Source organism: Cervus elaphus, chromosome 4, assembly GCF_910594005.1.
Source record: "Cervus elaphus chromosome 4, mCerEla1.1, whole genome shotgun sequence".
In the NCBI taxonomy this organism is placed as follows: Eukaryota; Metazoa; Chordata; class Mammalia; order Artiodactyla; family Cervidae; genus Cervus; species Cervus elaphus.
Genome location: NC_057818.1, coordinates 58,292,983 through 58,311,788, shown reverse-complemented (window position 1 = coordinate 58,311,788; position 18,806 = coordinate 58,292,983). Strand labels below are relative to the sequence as shown.

The following is an 18,806-nucleotide window of genomic DNA, read 5'->3' as shown; positions in this document are numbered from 1 at the left end:
TAGACACATACCTGGGTATATGGCTGTCTCCATTCTCCTTGCATCCCAGGGATCCTTCATTTGCTCCAGAAACATGACCAGGTCTGGCTTAGAGACCACAAGACCTGTTCATCAGAAAAAGGAATATGTGTTTTCTGAGATATTCATCAATTTCCAATGGAATTTGTGTTCAGGTGAGAGAGAAGTCAAGGTAGATAGTTAAAAAAGCATTAAAAAAATGATTTCACCAAATAGTTTATTGGAAGCATCTTTAAAAGACAAATGCATCAAAATCAGATTCTGATATTATGCTCAAGTACTACTAAGGCAAAAGAAGGTAGTGGAATTCTGGTTTGAAGAGGAGAGTGGCACTATTTGATACCACAGAACTCACAGAATTATCATGAACCTAGAATGAAGAATATGCATGTCAAGAAGCAACAGTTAGAATCATACATGGAACAGTTGACTGGTGGCAGATTGGGAAAGGAGTACATCAAGGCTGTACATGGCCACCCTGCTTATTTAATTTCTATGCAGAGTACATCATGCGAAATGCTGGGCTGGATGAATCACAACCTGGAATCAAGATTACCAGGAGAGATATCAACAACTTCAGATAGACAGATGATATCACTCTAATGGCAGAAATAGAAGAGGAACTAACAAGGCTCTTGATGGGGGTGAAAGAGGAGAGTGAAAAGCTGGCTTAAAACTGAACAGTCAGAAAACTAAGATCATGGCATCCAGTCTCATCACTTCATGGCAAATAGATAGGGGAAAAGTGGAAACAGTGACAGATTTAATTTTGGCAGGGGGCGGGGGCTCCAAAATTACTGCAGATGGTGACTGCAACCATGAAATTAAAAGATGCTTGCCCTTTGGAAGAAAAGCTATGACAAAGACAGCATATTAAAAAGCAGAGACATCACTTTGCCAACAAAGGTCAAAGCTATGGATTTTTCAACAGTCACGTATGGATGTGATATTTGGAACATAAAGTAGGCTGAGCACCAAAGAATTGATGCCTTCGAACTGTGGTGCTAAAGAAGACTCTTGAGAGTCCCTTGGTCAGCAAGGAGATCACACCAGTCAATCCTAAAGAAATCAACCCTGAATATTCATTGGAAGGACTGGTGCTGAAGCTCCAATACTTCGGCCTCCTGATGAGAAGAGCCAATTCATTGGAAAAGACCCTGATGCTGGGAAAGATTGAGGGCAGGAGAAGGGAGTGGCAGAAGATGAGATGGTTCAATAGCATTATTGACTCAGTGGATATGAATGTGAGCACACTCTGGGAGTTAAAGAAGGCTAGGGAAGCCTGGCTTGCTGCATTCCACGGGACCGCAAAGAGTTGGACATGACTTAAAGACTGAACAACAAGGAGGCAGATTACATCAAGAAAGGTTACTTTCCCCTAGAAAGTAGGGATCTTAACCTCTACTGGACAAAGCAGAAAATTCCAGGAGACGTTCTAGAATGAATGAAACAAAACCCTGAGGATACATAAGAGATTCTGGAAGCAAGTGATCCTCAGCAAAGCAGGCCAGATTCCCATAGTTCTCTAACATCACGTCCCTGTACAATTCCCGCTAACCGAGGTCCAGGCATTCCCCCTCCTCTTGCGTGAAATCTATGGTCACATCCTGGAATGCCGGCAGCCCCTGAAATATAAAGGACATGAGCCATGTGGACCTGGGAAGACTTCCTAATGTGACCCAAGATGAAACCAGCAAGAGAAATGGTTCTGATTTAGAAGAATGTCTGGTGTTACACAAGAATATAATTTTTATACTACTGTATGTTCCACTGTATTTATAACCCCAGGAAAAGAGAATGAGACATGATCCACAGACCACTATAGAAAGTATTCTGATCTGGAAGAGAAATTAGAAAACAATCACATCAACACTGACCTATCTATTTTTGAGAGTTGTACTCGTGTGACACAGGATAAACTGTCTATCAACGAAATCAAGTTAGTCACTCAGTCATGTCTGATTCTTTCTGACCCCATGGACTGTAGCATGCCAGGCTTCTCTGTCCATGGGATTTTTCAGGCAAGAATACTGCAGTGAGTTGCCATTTCCTTCTCCAGGGGAATCTTCCCCACCAAGGGATCAGACCCGCGTCTCCACATTGCAGGCAGATTCTTCACCATCTGAGTCACCAGGGAAGCCCCGTATCAAGGAACCAGGAAATATTTTTAAAAAGCATGATGCTCTGATCTAAGAGTTCTGGAGTGGGGCCAATGTGCCGCATTTTTAACAAGCTTATTTTAACTACTAAAGTTGAAAATTCTGATACATGAATGACCGTTGTATATAGCAAAGAGGTACACCTCTAAGGTAAGAATTGATACTTAACTTTGAATTTTCAGTGTTTTACAAAATTGACAGGTCAGATAGAATAGTACCCATAGCAGTAATAATCCTTTGAACTATTTACTATATATTATATGTCTTTCTAAAAGTTTTTACAGGGTCTTGAATGCATCACATAAATAATAGAAAAAACAACATTGTTGTTCCACCGTTTTGCAAATATTTTAACAAACATTCATTAAATGACAGATCTTGAATTTGCTTCAGTTTATGTGAACTAAAATTTACCTAGTAAAACACAAATACACAGAGACAACACTAAAGAAAGTGTATAGGAGTTTTTCTAGGGTCTTCCCTGGTAGTCTGAGCTCCCAAGTCAGGAGGCTGGTTTCAGTCCCTTGTTAGAGAACTAGATCCCACAGGCCACAGCTAAAGTTTGCCTTTTGCAACAAAGTCTCCCACATGGCTCCAAGATTCTGCAGGCTACGAACAAGACACAACTCAGCCAAACATAAATACGTGTATTTTTTAAAAAGAACTTTATATAACTGGGGAGAATACCAAAACAAGAAAAAAAAATATTTTAACATTTTCCTGCAATTGACATATATTACAATGAGACTGTATACTTACTAAGAGTATTAAGGAAAAGCTAACATTCACAAAACTAAGATCACGGCATCCGGTCCCATCACTTCATGGCAAATAGATGGGGAAAGAGTGGAAACAGTGGCTGACTTTATTTTGGGGGGCTCCAAAATCACTGCAGATGCTGACTGCAGCCACGAAATAAAAAGACGCTTATTCCTTGGAAGGAAAGTTATGACCAACCTAGGCAGCACATTAAAAAGCAGAAACATTACTCTGTCCACAAAGGTTCATCTAGTCAAGGTTATGGTTTTTCCAGTAGTCATGTACGGATGTGAGAGTTGGACTATAAAGAAAGCTGAGCACAGAAGAATTGATGCTTTTGAACTGTGGTGTTGAAGAAGACTCTTCAGAGTCCCTTGGACTGCAAGAGATGCAATCAGTCCATCCTCAAGGAAATCAGTCTGGATGTTAACTGGGAGGACTGATGTTCAAGCTGAAATGCCAATATTTTGGCCATCTCATGTGACAAACTGACTCATTTGAAAAGACCCTGATGCTGGGAAAGATTGAAGGCAGGAGGAAAAGGGGATGACAGAGGATGAGATGCTTAGATGGCATCACTGACTCAATGGACATGAGTTTGGGTAAACTCCAGGAGTTGGTGATGGACAGGGAGACCTGGAGTGCTGCGGTTCATGGGGTCGCAAAGAGTCAGACACGAACGAGCGACTGAACTGAACTGATTCATATTCAGTTCAGTTCAGTTCAGCTGAGTTCATTCATATTCATGTCAATAAAATCGATATTCATGTCAATAAAGTCAGTTCATGTTCAGTTCAGTTCAGTCATTCATATTCATATCAATAAAATCGAGATTATTTTTAATGAGTTAAAATATATACATCTACTTGTGGATGATATTCTTTGTATATTTTAAATACACTAGGGTGCAAACATATACAATGGTATAAGATAAATTAGAGCGCTTGGTTCTGAAACTTTAATTTCTTGAAAAACTGTATCATTTTGTTGAGCTGTATCTTAGAAATTCAACACAGGTGAAAACAGATTAGCACCAATAGGATTGTTACAAATATTCTGTAAAAAAATGTAAAAATGTGAGTAAGAAGACTATGTCTGTGATATGAGCGTGGAGTGTACTGGAAACATCACATTTGGGCTTGAGTGATGAAAACTCTCACTCCCAAAACCCAGTATCATCAACACAGTGAGTGTTCATTGTCCAAAGCAAAGAGAAACCAAGAAGATGTGGAGTTTCTCCATTAAGTGTGAGGGTTTTCACCTGATCCTCATTCCATTTTTCCACAGCCTTGTTTAAAGACAGAGGGGGAAAAAAAATGAACTTTATAGCCTGATAATCTCAGAGAAATCACCAGAGCCAGTGGACATCATCTGTCATGGTGTAAATGGATCACAGGGAAGATGCACTATCAGAACCTGGGCATTTCGGAAAAATAAGGAAATTCTAACTTGAACCTAACATAAAAAATATCAGTTTTATGCAAAATTCATTTCATATATACATCCTCTGTTTTGTATCCTAACAGTATTGTCACGCGAGTGTATGTTCCTGGGTTCTTTGTCTCGTCACAACGAAAATTTGGAGTGACGGACATTAAAGCCCCTTGGCGGGTCACAGCTCTCAGAGGACAGACCGTGTTATAGCTCTTAAATAAATCAGTGTTACAGCTCTATTTATTTAGATAATAGCCAGAAAATCCATCTTGTAGTTGTGAGGACACGTCGATCCCAAGACACAAAGAGAAGATCACCCGATCGCGCGGGAGAGAGAGAGAGACAAGGAGGAAGAGGGCTTTGGCTCCTCTTTTTATCTCTTTCTCTGCCCCTGGGCCTTTCTTATGTAAATCCGGCCTAGGCAGGCGCGTTGTTTGTTTTACTCGAGGTTCTCACTCCAGTCCCAGACCTTCCTTGTTCTATTTTCGCGGGCTTTCCCTTCCAGGTCTTTTAGCCACCGCCATTTTGGACTCTTTTTCCCTATTCTACCTACCTAACAACGAGTTTAACTAGTAAGTCTTAGCATTACAGAGGACAGTATCTCCTAGTTTTCTTTTTATTTCTGAGCATTTTCTGAAAAATTCTGGATCACTGAGTTTATTCAATATATAAGGGCATTTTCTAACTCCTAAAGAGCTGAAATTGCATCCCCATGTAAACTCATCATGGCATTTCCCCTAGTTCCCTAAGATCCCAACACCGAACCACATCCCAATGGGAATCTCGGATACCAGTGCCTCTTCGTGTTTCTCTCTCACAAAGGGAATATATTCACCAGTTGAAAGTCGCTAATTCATAAGTTGAGAATTCGTCATGCTCCGTAGAAAGCCAGGATACAGACAAGGGAGACAAGATTCGGGGACCAAAGGGAGAAGTGGTCTAAAGAGCCAGGCTTCACTATGATAAGAAGAAAAGAAAAAATAAAGAAGTTGATAACAAACACCCAGGCAGAAAAGTTAGAAGCAGAGAACTAAAGGTGTGCAGGTTCTCAGTCCAGGCATTTCAGGAAGAAAAGCAGACACAGCCCCAGACCCGGGACAGGACTCGTACCTGAGAAGCTGCCATTTCCTCCTCTTCTTCCTCCTGCTCTGCGTCTTCTCTGGGGATGTTACGTCACAAACTCACATCTGCATCTTGAGAAAATACCTTCAAAGGCATCCATGCAGCTGTTTAACCTGCAACTGCTGCAGAGAAAGAGAAGAAAAAGTTTTCCTGTTTCCCTCACCCTTTTCTGAGCTCCTTCTCAACTTTCTGTGTTCCCAATCTGTAGTGGGGAATCAAGACTAACCTGATAATGCTAATCACATCCTGGTGCTCTACACTATTTGCAGATCGTCCGGGCTAGTTCTTCTTCCTTTTCGAGTTACAGAGAACAGTTCACGAGAGACAGTGGACCCTACTTCTGTACTACCGGACCCACCCTAGGAGGGTTGAGAAAAAAATGTAAGAGGAAGACCCTCATTCAGAGCCCTGAGGGGAAACCTCACACCTGAGACGTCAGGAAGGGAGGGTTTAGGGAGGGAACTTCTAGAAACAAAGAAGGTCAACCTGATTCCCTGGGGAGGGGCTCTTTCTAGGATGGGTGTGGCCGTCCACAGCCTGCCTGTACCCTTGGGGTCTGGGAGGGGAGAGGTGAGTGGTGGGAATCACCTGGGGGTCTTGGGTTCCTGCCAGGCTCTACTTGCAGAATTCTTCCCAAAGATCTCCCCTTTCCTTAGTTTTTTTTCACCTGCCTCTGCAGCCTGGGGACACAGGTTTTCACAAAATGATTTGCTTTGTGACCACCTCTCTGCAAGCTTGGCAGCTCCAACTTCAGAGACCAGGAGCCTGGAGGCACTTCCATCCCCGCTTTCTTGGAGAAGAAACCAGGGGAAGCAGGAGGCCTGGCGTGCTGCAGCCCAGGGCGAATGAGCACTTGAACTGAACTGAACTGAACTGAGCTGGACACGCTAGGTTCACAGTACCTATGGGCAGAGCCAAATGCCTCTGAAAATGATGCCCTAAATGCTATCTAATGACCAACCAAGGAAGTAATGATCCGTGTTGTCATAAGTTACATTAAACATGAATTAACACCTGAGAATGTTGTTGCTCTACTTCCTGTGTGTGTTTTCCTAGGTTTTATGAATCAACTGCTACAGTTCGTTGTCTCCTGCATTTAGAGAGCTCTATTTTCCCACATCTTTAAAGCATAATGAGCAAGGAAAAATTAAAGATAGAAGCATATTCATCTTTCTCATATTATATATTCTAAAAAATATTCAGTCTGCATTCACCAGTACCAACTTTGTAGAAGATTTATTTCACTGAAGATTTGAGAATAAAGTATAGACATTTCCCATATACCTGTTGTTCCCACATGTGGACAATCTCCCTACTTAGCTTTCCCCACCAGACTGAGCATTTGTTACCACTGCTGAATCTACGTGGGCAATAAATAGATAAACCCTCTAGTTCAACCCTCTGTTCCTGTTTTAGGAATGTGCACTCCATACCTCTAGATAAATGTTTAATAACATGTGTCCATCATGACAGTTTAACACAAATTATTTCATGGTCCTGAAAGTTCTCTAGACTTAGGATATGCATAGTCCCTCCTTTGAATCCTACAGTAATCATGGACCTTTTTAATCTCTTCTATATTTCTTACTAGATTCCAAGGTGACTGAGTGGTAAGGAATCTGCCTGCTGATACAGGTCATCCAGGTGATGCGGGTTCGATCCGTAGGTCAGGAAGATCCCCTGGAGGAAGAGATGGCAACCCACTCCAGTATCCTTTCCTAGGAAATCAATGGAGAGAGGTGAGCATGGCAGGCTACAGCCCCTGGGATCACAGATACTCAGACACAACTGAGCACATATAAGAACATTTACCTACACCAGAAAGTCTTATTGTAAAAATCCTACTTTTTGTAGCATTTTCAAATGGGCTTCTTTCACTTAGTAATGAAGGAGGAAACAGACAGAGCTGGACTCCGTCTTAGGCCAGGCTGTGATCATTAGGCTAAAGGCATGGTCACCCTCCCAGTGGACTCTGAACTTTGTGCCCTGGTGTCTATAGAAATGGCATACCAATGGAAAATCAGATCCCACCCTGCCCCCCCATAAAAGAGCCTCAGGACTTGTACTTGGACTCTGTTGCCCAAAAGAATATGGTAATTATCTCTGTAATACAACAAAATGGTAATTTCCATTCTGTTTATTGGGATATGACCACAGGCCTGTTGATAAATATCCACTGTTTATTTAGTCCTGTGACACAAGAATCATGGGTTAACTTTGATCATATCTCTCTTTTACCTTGTCCAGACTAGTTTCAAGGAGTTGGGGAGGTGGGTTTCAGCAAGTACACTTAGGGTATATAAAGTTTTCACAACCACTGTTTGGGGACCTTGGATAAGAGACTCTGCCTTGGCCCCGCCAGTGTAATAAACTGCACTCCACTATCTGCATTGTCCTTCTGAGTCAGTTTGTTTCCCAGAACACATGGCTACAACAGTAAAATGCATGGAATGATTGTCAATGTATTTTATGCCTTAAAGCTTAACATGCAAAAGCTTAAGAACTACCTCTGCACCTATATTCCTGCTCAGTAAATAAGTTCATCAATACCATTTTTTAAATTCCATACATATCTGTTAAGACAATATTTGCACAAATATAGAGATCAGACATGGACACAGCAGGAGAAGAGGGGGACCAATTGAAAGGGTACCATTGACATATGTACACCACCATGGGTAAAACGTTGGAGAAGACTCTTGAGAGTCCCTTGGACTGCAGGGAGATCCAACCAGTCCATCCTAGAGGAAATCAGTCCTGATATTCTTTGGAAGGACTGATGTTGAAGCTGAAACTTCAATACTTTGGCCATCTGATGTGAAGAAGTGACTCATTTGAAGAGCCCCTGACGCTGGGACAGATTGAAAGGGGGAGAAGAAGGGGCCGACAGAGGATGGGGTGGTTGGATGGCATCACTGACTCAGTGGACATGAGTTTGAGCAAGCTCCAGGAGTTGGTGATGGACAGGGAGACCTGGCGTGCAGCACTCCATGGGGTCGCAGAGTCAGACACAAGTGAGCAACTGAACTGAACTGATGGTTAAAATAGGTAGCTGGTGGAAAGCTGCTGTTTACCACAGGGAGCTCAGCTTGGCGGTCTGTGCTGGGTAGAGGGGTGAAATGCAGACCACGGGAGGGAGGGCCAAGAGGGAGAAGATTTATGTATACTTACTGCTGATTGACGATGTCATACATCACAAACCAGCAGAACATTGTAAAGCAATTATATTCCAATAAGTAAATATATATATATATGTCTCAAAATGAAAAAAAGCTAAACAGACTGGTCACCGGGTGGTGGAGAATCCATCTGACAGTGCAGGGGACAAGGGCCTCATCCCTGGTCCAGGAATACTCCACATTCTGTGGGGAGACTAAGCCTGTGCCCCACAGCTGCTGAGGCTGGGTGGGGCAGCTTGCTCTTTTCATGGGCAAGAGGCAAAAGAAAGATGCTCACCAGTGATAAACAATAAGAAATACAGAGCAAAGCTACAGTGATGTATGACCTCATGCCAGTCAGAAGAACAATGAGCAAAAAGCCCACTAATAACATCATAAACGCTGAAGGGGCTTGGAGATCAGGGAACCTCCTACATGGCTGGAGGGAATGTAAGCTTGTGCAGTCACGTGGGTGGACCGTGTGGAAGTTCCTTAAAAAACATAACCTCCTGACATTTAAGGAAATGAATTCCATGAAAAGTAGACAAAACAGATTAATCAACAAATTGACAAGTTTTATAGTTTTTAGTAAATCATCTGCAATTCTGAAATGACCAGTTTTGATCTAGCATTTCTAAATTCTCTAAGTTAAATGTGTAAGAATACACATACACTCACATATTCTGTCTTGGTTTTCTCACTGCTAACATGCTTACCTTCAGATATTTATATCTTGTATTCAATGTGAGTTATATAAATCATATTGTGTATATATCTTCAGATATTTATATATTGCATTCAAAGTATGCCAAAGCCGTGAGAAAACAGTTCCTTTAAGCCTTACAAGACACATGTCCTAAGAATTATACAGGGTAAGATTTTATAAATCTTGGTTCAGAATTTTCCCAACATGGCTTTTGATTATTCTTTTTGTGACTTTGTTAAACTTACATTTGCTTCAATGAGCCCCTGAAAAGTTTTAGCTAACAGAAGAACAAAGGACAATTGCAGCAGGTGAGTTTATCACTCCAGGTCCTCAGAGAATTCACAGCAAGCCTTGAGGGCCCCTGAGGAAGGACAAGGATAGAACCAAGCAGAGAAAATTCCAGTACTTGGGGTTCAGACGTGACCCTGGGTGAAGTACTGTGGGTCCCACAGGCTGAGTGTGGAGGGGTCCATTCAAACAAAGACCAGCAGGATGCTGGTGAGCTCTGAGGGGATCACTGAAGGGGAGCCTGTGCAGTAGACCCTGGGGTTCAGCAAGACTGCTGGTCCCAAGGAAGGGGTCATCTAGGGCAGGTGCTCACAGGACTGGCTGCTGTGAGTTCAAGGACCTGCAGGCTGTCTGCTCCCCAGACAGACGCTGAGGCAGCAACTGCATCGAGCAGTTCAGGGGAGCTCTCAACAGTACTCTGTATGATCATTCTTACTAGAACCACCACAATGTCCAAGTAGATAAAAATGGAAGTGGAGACACAACGTAGAAATGGTGGGAAACATATGAAGTTATGAGAGGTTTAACGGCAGTAAGGAACTAATTTCTACAGATGCCATCGCCCTCTGCTTCAAATAGTTTATCATTACGTTACCTTTCCTGCAACCTTAAATAGGTGGGAGAGGTTAATGCTGGTGGTGCATTAACCCTTCCTTCATTCCACATCAATTGTAACACTGAAAAACCATTCACTTTTATTAATTAAGATACATTAATTTTACACAGATGGAATAAAACCTTTTACAATTGTTTTTTGATCCTTGATTAAAATACACATTTCAAGCTTCTAAAAACTTTCCTGTTTCTCTGATGAAATGATCTGAGAATGTGATTGATATGGTTTACAAAATGGAGGCTAATTTAGTAAACATGGATGGACATTCATTATATTAATGAATTTTCCAGAAAGAGTTTTCTATACTTACATCAGACAGAAGAGAAGATGTCCTTCCTTCAAGCCTGCCAGATAATATGCATGATTTCTCTATGTAGCTGTTATAAAAATACCTTCGATTTTCATGAACTATCCTTGTTTTGATTAAAAAGCAACTGACATAATTACTGAAAACTTAGAGCAAACTTCTGTCTTACTTTGAATTATTCCCTGAACACTTACATCATGGTGACCACTGAGGTGTTTGACATCAGTGAGAAATACCTCCATCCAGAGGTTTAGTGTGTATATAACATGACTATGTTCTTAATCTTATAAATTGGAGAATAAATGTAAATGATTCCCACTCCATATAGAAGGGCTTTTCTTACCATTGGCCAACAACCATCAACAACATAAGTTCATATATACAATAGAAACAAATCACAAAATGTACTAATTTCAGAGTTGAATTACATTCGTTTTGGTTCCTTAATAATCTCAAATAACGTTAACATAAACAGGGATACATTAATAATAATTATACCTCTGCATATATCCACCCCTTCATCTTGTGATACATACTAACATATCAAGTTTGGATGTATTTTACTTATGGGATACTTGCTAGAGTGTTTCTGCTTAGAGTAAATATTCAACAAAAGTGGTACGAATGACATGCTTTCTAGTATGAATTCTCTAGTATTGAGTTACTTTTGATGTTTGATTAAGCAGTTTTCTACATTTTTTTATTTCATTCATGTAACTTTCCAAAGAAAACACTCATTTTTTCAAAATTGTATATTTAGGACCAAGTTTTTTACTACTGATTCATTTCTAGGGTTTCTCTGCAGTATGAATTCTCTGATTGTGAGTGAGGTGATGGCTGTGATGAAATGCTTTGCCACATTCCTTGCATTTCTAACATTTCTCTGCAGTATGAACTCTCTGATGTCGAGAAAGACCTGTACTCTGGGAAAAGGCTTTGCCACAGTCTGTACATTTATAAGGTTTCTCCCCAGTATGGATTCGTTGATGCTGAGTAAGAAGTGAAAAATAGATAAAGGCTTTGCCACATTCTGTACATTTATAAGGTCTTTCCCCGGTATGGATTCGCTGATGTTGAGTTAAATTTGAACTCTGCTTAAAAGCCTTGCCACATGCTATACATTTATAAGGTCTCTCCCCAGTATGGATTCATTGATGTCGAGTGAGAGAAGAATAACGGATAAAGGCTTTGCCACATGTGGTACATTTATGAGGTCTCTCCCCAGTATGGATTCGTTGATGTTGAGTTAAAGTTGAACTCTCCTTAAAACCCTTGCCACATGCTGTACATTTATAAGGTGTCTCCCCAGTATGAATTCGTTGATGTCGAGTAAGAAGCGAATAATTGATAAAGGCTTTGCCACAGTCTGTACATTTATATGGTCTCTCCCCAGTATGGATTCGCTGATGTGGAGTTAAAGCTGAACTTTGCTTAAAAGCCTTACCACATGATGCACATTTATAAGGTCTCTCCCCAGTATGGGTTCGCTGATGGTGAGTTAAAGCTGAAATCTGCTTAAACGCCTTGCCACATGCTGTACATTTATAAGGTCTCTCCCCAGTATGGATTCGCTGATGTTGAGTTAAAGTTGAACTCTTCTTAAAAGCCTTCCCACATGCTGTACACTTATAAGGTCTCTCCCTAGTATGAATTTGCTGATGTTGAGTAACACATGAACAGCAGATAAAGGCTTTGCCACATTCTGTACATTCATATGGTTTTTCCCCAGCATGGATTCCCAGATGTTCAGTTAAATATGAACTCTGATTAAAGGTTTGGCCACATGCTATACATTTGAAATTTTTCCTTCCTGTATGAATTTTCCTATGTCTACTTAGATTTGGTGAGCTACTAAAGACTTTTCCACATGTGTTACACTTGCAATGTTTCTGCTTAGTCTGAATATTCTGCTGTTGAATAACTTTTGAAGACTGGTTAAAAACCTTACCATAATCATAACAATTATAAGTCTTCTCTCCAACATCAATACGGTTATAAGTATTAATAGTAAGATATGAGCTTTGATAAAATATATCCCTACACTTATTATGTTCAGAATTCTTATCTGAAAGTTGATGTCCCTGTTCTTTCACGAGATATGAGACTTGATCAACATTATGCCCAGGTTCATTGCATGAAGAGCTTCTCATTCCATCATGCATACTCTTGTAATTATTGGGGGTAGAGCTCCTGCTTAAGGCATTACTCATTTTGTTACACTTGTAAAGTTGTTCCACACTGATTATACCTCCATATGTATTGAACAATGATGGCTGAGTAAGTAGTCTCCCATTATTATCACCATTACAGATTGTGGAACAAGGAGACAATAGCTCCTGGTTGAAGAACAAGAAACCCTTGTTAAAGGATCCCTCAAATTGATTGTATTGGGAACTTTTCCCCTCATGTTTAATTTTCTGGTTTCCAGACATGTTTGAATGTATATTTAATAGACACCTATGCTCAGAGTATAGGTTTGAATGAGTATTTGCAGTAGAGACTAGATGACTTTCCAGATTTTCCACATTTCCCTTCAGAGAACATGTATGTTTCAAGAGATGATGTGGATCTTTGCTGACAAATATACACTTATCTGCAAATGTTAATGATTGAAATTCGTCATCTGCAATTGGTTTTTCCTTATTTAATTCACATCCTTGATTTCTTTTGATGGGAATGTTTACTTTATGGGAAACAGAACCAACTTGGTTGTGTCCATCATAACATGCTCTCCGCTCTTTATATGCCCTCATAGATTCCCAGTCGTTGGTTAAATGTAAATTTGCAAGGTGAAATCTTTCATATATTCCTAGCTTTGCTGTTGGGAGTAAATCTTCTAAGCCTGGCTTTTGGGTCCTCAAACCCTGGGTGTCGTGAGAAGACACAGCTGAAAGATACCAAATGATAAGTTATTTTACTTACTATTCTTGGGGAATATAGTTTACAACTTACATAAAATTGGCATACACTTGGCTAGATTAAGCCTAAAACCGAGATAGAAGGAGTCAAGATGGCAGAGGATTCGGAAGACGTGGAGTTCATCCCTCTCCACAAAAGCATCAAGAATACATCTTGAAGTGGAAAACTTCTCACAGAGCCCTGAGGAACACGGGCAGAGGAACTTGGACACCTGAAAGGACAAGAAAGAGTCCTGCTGAGCCAGGTAGGACAAGGGAGAGATGGAGGAAAGGGAAGAGGAAAAGAAGTAGCATGGGACCTTCAAAACCCTGGGGGGACCTGAAGAGAGGAGAGGTCTCCACATCCAGGGAAGCCCCTCACTGGGGGGAGTTCAGTTGGGACAGACGGGGAGCGCGTCCTCTGTGGGAAGAGAACACGGCAACCAGCGTGCAGGACAGAGTGAGACCTGTAAGCAGGGTAATGTCCCCTGCCCTGCCCACCCAGCCTGAGAGGGTGTCCTCCACTGCAGACAAGGGCTGGGTGCTGGAACGCGGGGTTCGGAGAGCAGACCCAGGCAGAGGACTGCGGTTGGCCGAGAGGAGACATCCTGAGTGGACGGGAGGGAGGGAGGAGCTTTGCAAATGGGATGCTTGTGGAGGAAGCCTGAACCACCAGAGAAGCAGAGCGGTGCTGTTGAGTGATGCCTGAAGGGAAGAACCTCCTTGCAGCCTCTCTGCCCCTGTGCCTGTCCCTGCCTCTCCAGGCACTAGGAATGGCTCCACCTAGGTGGGTGATCTCACGACCCCCAAAGCTGCTTCCTCCTCCCCAGCTGCCTCTCCACCAGGGTAGACTCATGGGCTCCAGGGGCACCTTCAGAGCACACGCCTGTGGGTGGTCCCAATGCACAGGTGGTGCTGAAACCACAGCTGAGCCCCAAGGCCCTGCCACTAAGCAAGAAGAGCTGAGACCTCTCCTTGCATCTGTACAAACCATGGTGTTCCACCCCACAACTGGCTTGGTAAACTCAGCCCCAACAGAACATCTGGATGGAAATGAGTCTCTGGCAGTCAAGACCAGTCTGGCTTTAGCAACTGTAGACGTTGTAGGCATGCACATGAGGCATTTGGGCCAGGTCACAGTCTACATTGCCCCAATGGCACAACAGCAGGTCCAGCTCAACAATGAATGTACACCTGGGATATGACTACAGTGGATCTCTGCTGGTGACCTGGTGAAAACAACATCTGAGAGACACCAGGGTCAAGTGCCAGCATACCCATGGTTCAGGTGGTGCCAAGATCAATGCGAACACAGGGTGACAGGCGAGCTCGCACAGCACATGAAAGATGACACGCAGGGCACTCTCCGAGGAGAACATCCCCAGAGGAGCAACACTCAGTGGCTTCCCTCCCAGTGGGTGTGCTCCAGTCCCACTAGATCAGAAGCACCACAGACCAGAGCAGAGCTAATTTCAGATCTGGGGCCTCTGCTCCACCAATCAAGAAGTAGACCCCGCCACAGACAGTGACAGCCACAGAGGAAAGGCAAAGCGGCCCTCAATATCCGGGCAGACTCTGGTCACAATAGTAACAATCAAGCCTCTCTCAAGGGCATAAGGGCACAAGTCTCTGGACCACCTCACCCACCAGGGAGCAGACACCAGAGCAAGAGGAACTAGGATCTGCAGCCTGCAGAAGAGAGACCACAAACACAGAGCATTGGACAAGATGAGATGACAAAGGAGTATGGTGCAGAGGAGAAGTCAAGATAGAAACCTGCAGGAACAATGAAGTGAGGAGAAGTTGAGGAGTGTCATGATTAATTTTTGCTTGAAGTAATCAAATTTACAAACAAATCGTTTTCACAAATGCTAATGCCTACTTATTATTTAACCCACTTACCACTCATGTTGTTATTGGAGCATGTTCTAATAGAGTCTAAAATAGTAAATGATATTGAGCTAGAACTAATCAGAAATAGATGGCATAAATGATAAAGTCCTGGGATGTTTCATAACAAACAAGATAGATTTAATAAGCTAAGAGTTCTTAACAAATCAAATGAGAAGTGAGACTTGAAAAATATGGTGAGAACACAGGGAACTCTACTCAATGCTCTGTGGTGACCTCAATGGGAAGGAAATCTAATCAAGAAAGGAAATGTGTATGTGTATTACTTATTCTTTCTGTATAGCAAAACTAACATAACATTGTAAAATAGCATTTTGGAACAGAAAAATTTGTTCTTAAAGATGTCTCTATATAATCTATAAACTTAATAGTGGAGAACCATCAGAAAAAAGTACTGTGGGAAATGTTCCAAACTCCAATGTCAGTAATTTGTTTAAGAACTCTGTGAGTTAAATAAATATATTAAAGCATTTTAGCATTAATGAATTGGGACAAATATACTTAACACATTTAATGTTAGTTCATGTAAAAAAAGAGAATCTTTAACATAAAATTCAGATTTATATTTTCTCATTTTAGTGAGGTGTCTTATACAGTGAAGAATTTGAGTATGATATTTCTAAGGTCATATGTGTAGTTTCCAGTGGACTGGAAATTATATGGTAGAAAACAAAAAACATCTGGCCCCAGTATGCCTACAAGTTTGGCAATTTTTTCACAGCTCCACCCACACACTTCTGACTAGGGACAGAACCAGCACTTTTAAAAGGGCTTAATATAGTTACTCAGAAATATGCAGATTTCCTAAAACCTCCCCAAAATGGACGAGTTATCAGGTCATGCAGGTTGTTACAAGCCAAGACAAGTATTTTGGTTCTAACTGTAAATATGAAAATTAATCACTGGAGAAAAATACACAAATGATGAAAAGAATCAGGAATGGGTCAGGAGATGACGCTCTATGACAGTGACAGAAATAAACCTAGGCTAATCCAAAATCATCTCCACTGAAGCAGATCTTCTCAAACCACACGACAAAGTATGACTTCCTCCCCAATGATTGTCCCTCTAACCTGACTCATCTGCTTCATCCATAGACACATACCTGGGTGTATGGCTATCTCCATTCTCCTTACATCCCAGGGATCCTTCATTTGCTCCAGAAATGTGACCAGGTCCGGCTTAGAGACCACAAGACCTGTTCATGCGAAAAAGGAATATGTGTTTTCTGAGATATTCATGAATTTCCAATTAAATATGTATTCAGGTAAGAGAGAAGTCAAGGTAGAAAGTTAAAATAGCATTAAGAAAAAGAATTTCACCAAATAGTTTATTGGAAGCATATTTAAAAGACAAATGCATCAAAATCAGATTCTGATATTATGCTCAAGTACTACTAAGGCAAAAGCAGGTAGTGGAATTCTGGTTTTAAGAGGAGAGTGGCACTATTTGATACCACAGAACTTACAGAATTACCAGGAACATACAGTGAAGTATATGCAGGTCAAGAAGCAACAGATGGAATTGTACACTGAACAGTTGACTGGTTGCAGATTGGGAAAGGGGTACATCAAAACTGTACATTGACACCCTGCTTATTTAATTTCTATGCAGAGTACATCATGCGAAATGCTGGCGTGGATGAATCACACCCTGGAATCAAGATTACCAGGAGAGATATCAACAACCTCAGATAGACAGATGACATCACACTAATGGCAGAAATAGAAGAGGAACGAAAAAGCCTCTTGATGGGGGTGAAAGAGGAGAGTGAAAAAGCTGGCTTAAAACTCAACATTCAGAAAACTAAGATCATGGCATCCAATCTCATCGCTTCATGGCAAATAGATAGGGGAAAAGTGGAAACAGTGACAGATTTAATTTTGGCAGGGGGCGGGGGCTCCAAAATTACTGCAGATGGTGACTGCAGCCATGAAATTAAAAGATGCTTGCCCTTTGGAAGAAAAGCTATGACGAAGACAGCATATTAAAAACAGAGACATCACTTTGCCAACAAAGGTCCGTATAGTCAATGCTATGGTTTTTTCAATAGTCATGTACGGATGTGATATTTGGAACATAAAGAAGGCTGAGCACCAAAGAACTGATGTCTTTGAACTGTGGCGCTGGAGAAGACTCTTGAGAGTCCCTTGGTCAGCAAGGAGATCACACCAGTCCATCCTAAAGCAATCAACCCTGAATATTCATTGGAAGGACTGGTGCTGAAGCTCCAATACTTCCAATACACCTGATGTGAAGAGCCAATTCATTGGAAAAGACCCTGATGCTGGGAAAGATTGAGTACAGGGGAAGGGAGTGGCAAAAGATGAGATGGTTGAATAGCATTATTGACTCAATGGATATGAATGTGAGCAAACTCTGGGAGTTAAAGAAGGCTAGGGAAGCCTGGCTTGCTGCGTTCCACAGGATCGCAAAGAGTTGGACATGACTTAGCTGCTGAAGAACAAGAAGGCAGGTTATATGAAAAAAGAAGGTTACTATACCCTGGAAAGTAGGGATCTTAACCTCTACTGGACAAAGCAGAAAATTCCAGGAGACATTCTAGAATGAATGAACCAAAACCCTGAGATTTTTGGAATTTGGGGGTTTTTGAGGGATTTTATAAGCCAGTGATCCTCACCCAAGCAGGCCAGATTCCCGTAGTTCTCTAACATCACGTCCCTGTACAATTCCCGCTGACCGAGGTCCAGGCATTCCCACTCCTCTTGCGTGAAATCTATGGTCACATCCTGGAATGTCAGCAGCCCCTGAAATACAAAGGACATGAGCCACGTGGACCTGGGAAGACTTCCTAATGTGACTCAAGATGAAACCAGCAAGAGAAATGGTTCTGGTTTAGGAGAATGTCTGGTGTTACACAAGAATATAATTTTTATTCTACCGTATTTTCCACTGTATTTCTAACTCCAGGAAAAGAGAATGAAATCTGATCCACAGACCACTGTAGAAACTATTCTGATCTGGAAGAGAAATTATAAAACAATCACATCAACACTGACTTATCTATTTTTGAGAGTTGTACTCCTGTGACCCAGGATAAACTGTCTATCAAGGAAAGCATGTTAGTCACTCAGTCATGTCTGATTCTTTCCGACCCCATGGACTGTAGCAGGCCAGGCTTCTCTGTCCATGGGATTTTTCAGGCAAGAATACTGCAGTGAGTTGCCATTTCCTTCTCCACGGGAATCTTCCCCACCAGGGGATCGGACCCGGGTCTCCCACATTGCAGGCAGATTCTTCACCATCTGAGTCACCAGGGAAGCCCCCTATCAAGGAAACAGGAAATATTTTTAAAAAGCATGCTCTAATCTAAGAATTCTGGCATGGGGCCAATGTGTCGCATTTTTAACAAGCTTATTTTAACTAGTAATGTTGAAAATTCTGACACATGAATGACCGTTCTGAATAGC

At 41.7% G+C, this 18,806-nt stretch overlaps 3 protein-coding genes across 3 annotated transcripts in view; 1 reads left to right on the top strand and 2 right to left on the bottom strand.

The window, feature by feature from the left end:
* Positions 1 to 18,806, bottom strand: part of LOC122692444 (thymosin beta-4-like) — a 567,005-nt gene that overhangs the window by 451,716 nt on the left and 96,483 nt on the right. The gene's annotated exons all lie outside the window — the stretch shown is intronic.
* LOC122692415 (zinc finger protein 345-like) overlaps positions 1 to 18,806 on the top strand; it is a 564,572-nt gene that overhangs the window by 492,576 nt on the left and 53,190 nt on the right. The gene's annotated exons all lie outside the window — the stretch shown is intronic.
* Positions 12,209 to 18,806, bottom strand: part of LOC122691420 (putative protein ZNF720) — a 344,658-nt gene continuing 338,060 nt past the window's right edge. The window contains exons 4-7 of the mRNA XM_043897979.1: positions 18,017 to 18,143; positions 16,481 to 16,573; positions 13,155 to 13,454; positions 12,209 to 12,222 (exon numbers count right to left, since the gene is read on the bottom strand). Coding sequence (XP_043753914.1) covers positions 12,209 to 12,222; positions 13,155 to 13,454; positions 16,481 to 16,573; positions 18,017 to 18,143 — 534 coding nt within the window. The remainder of the gene's footprint in view (positions 12,223 to 13,154; positions 13,455 to 16,480; positions 16,574 to 18,016; positions 18,144 to 18,806) is intronic.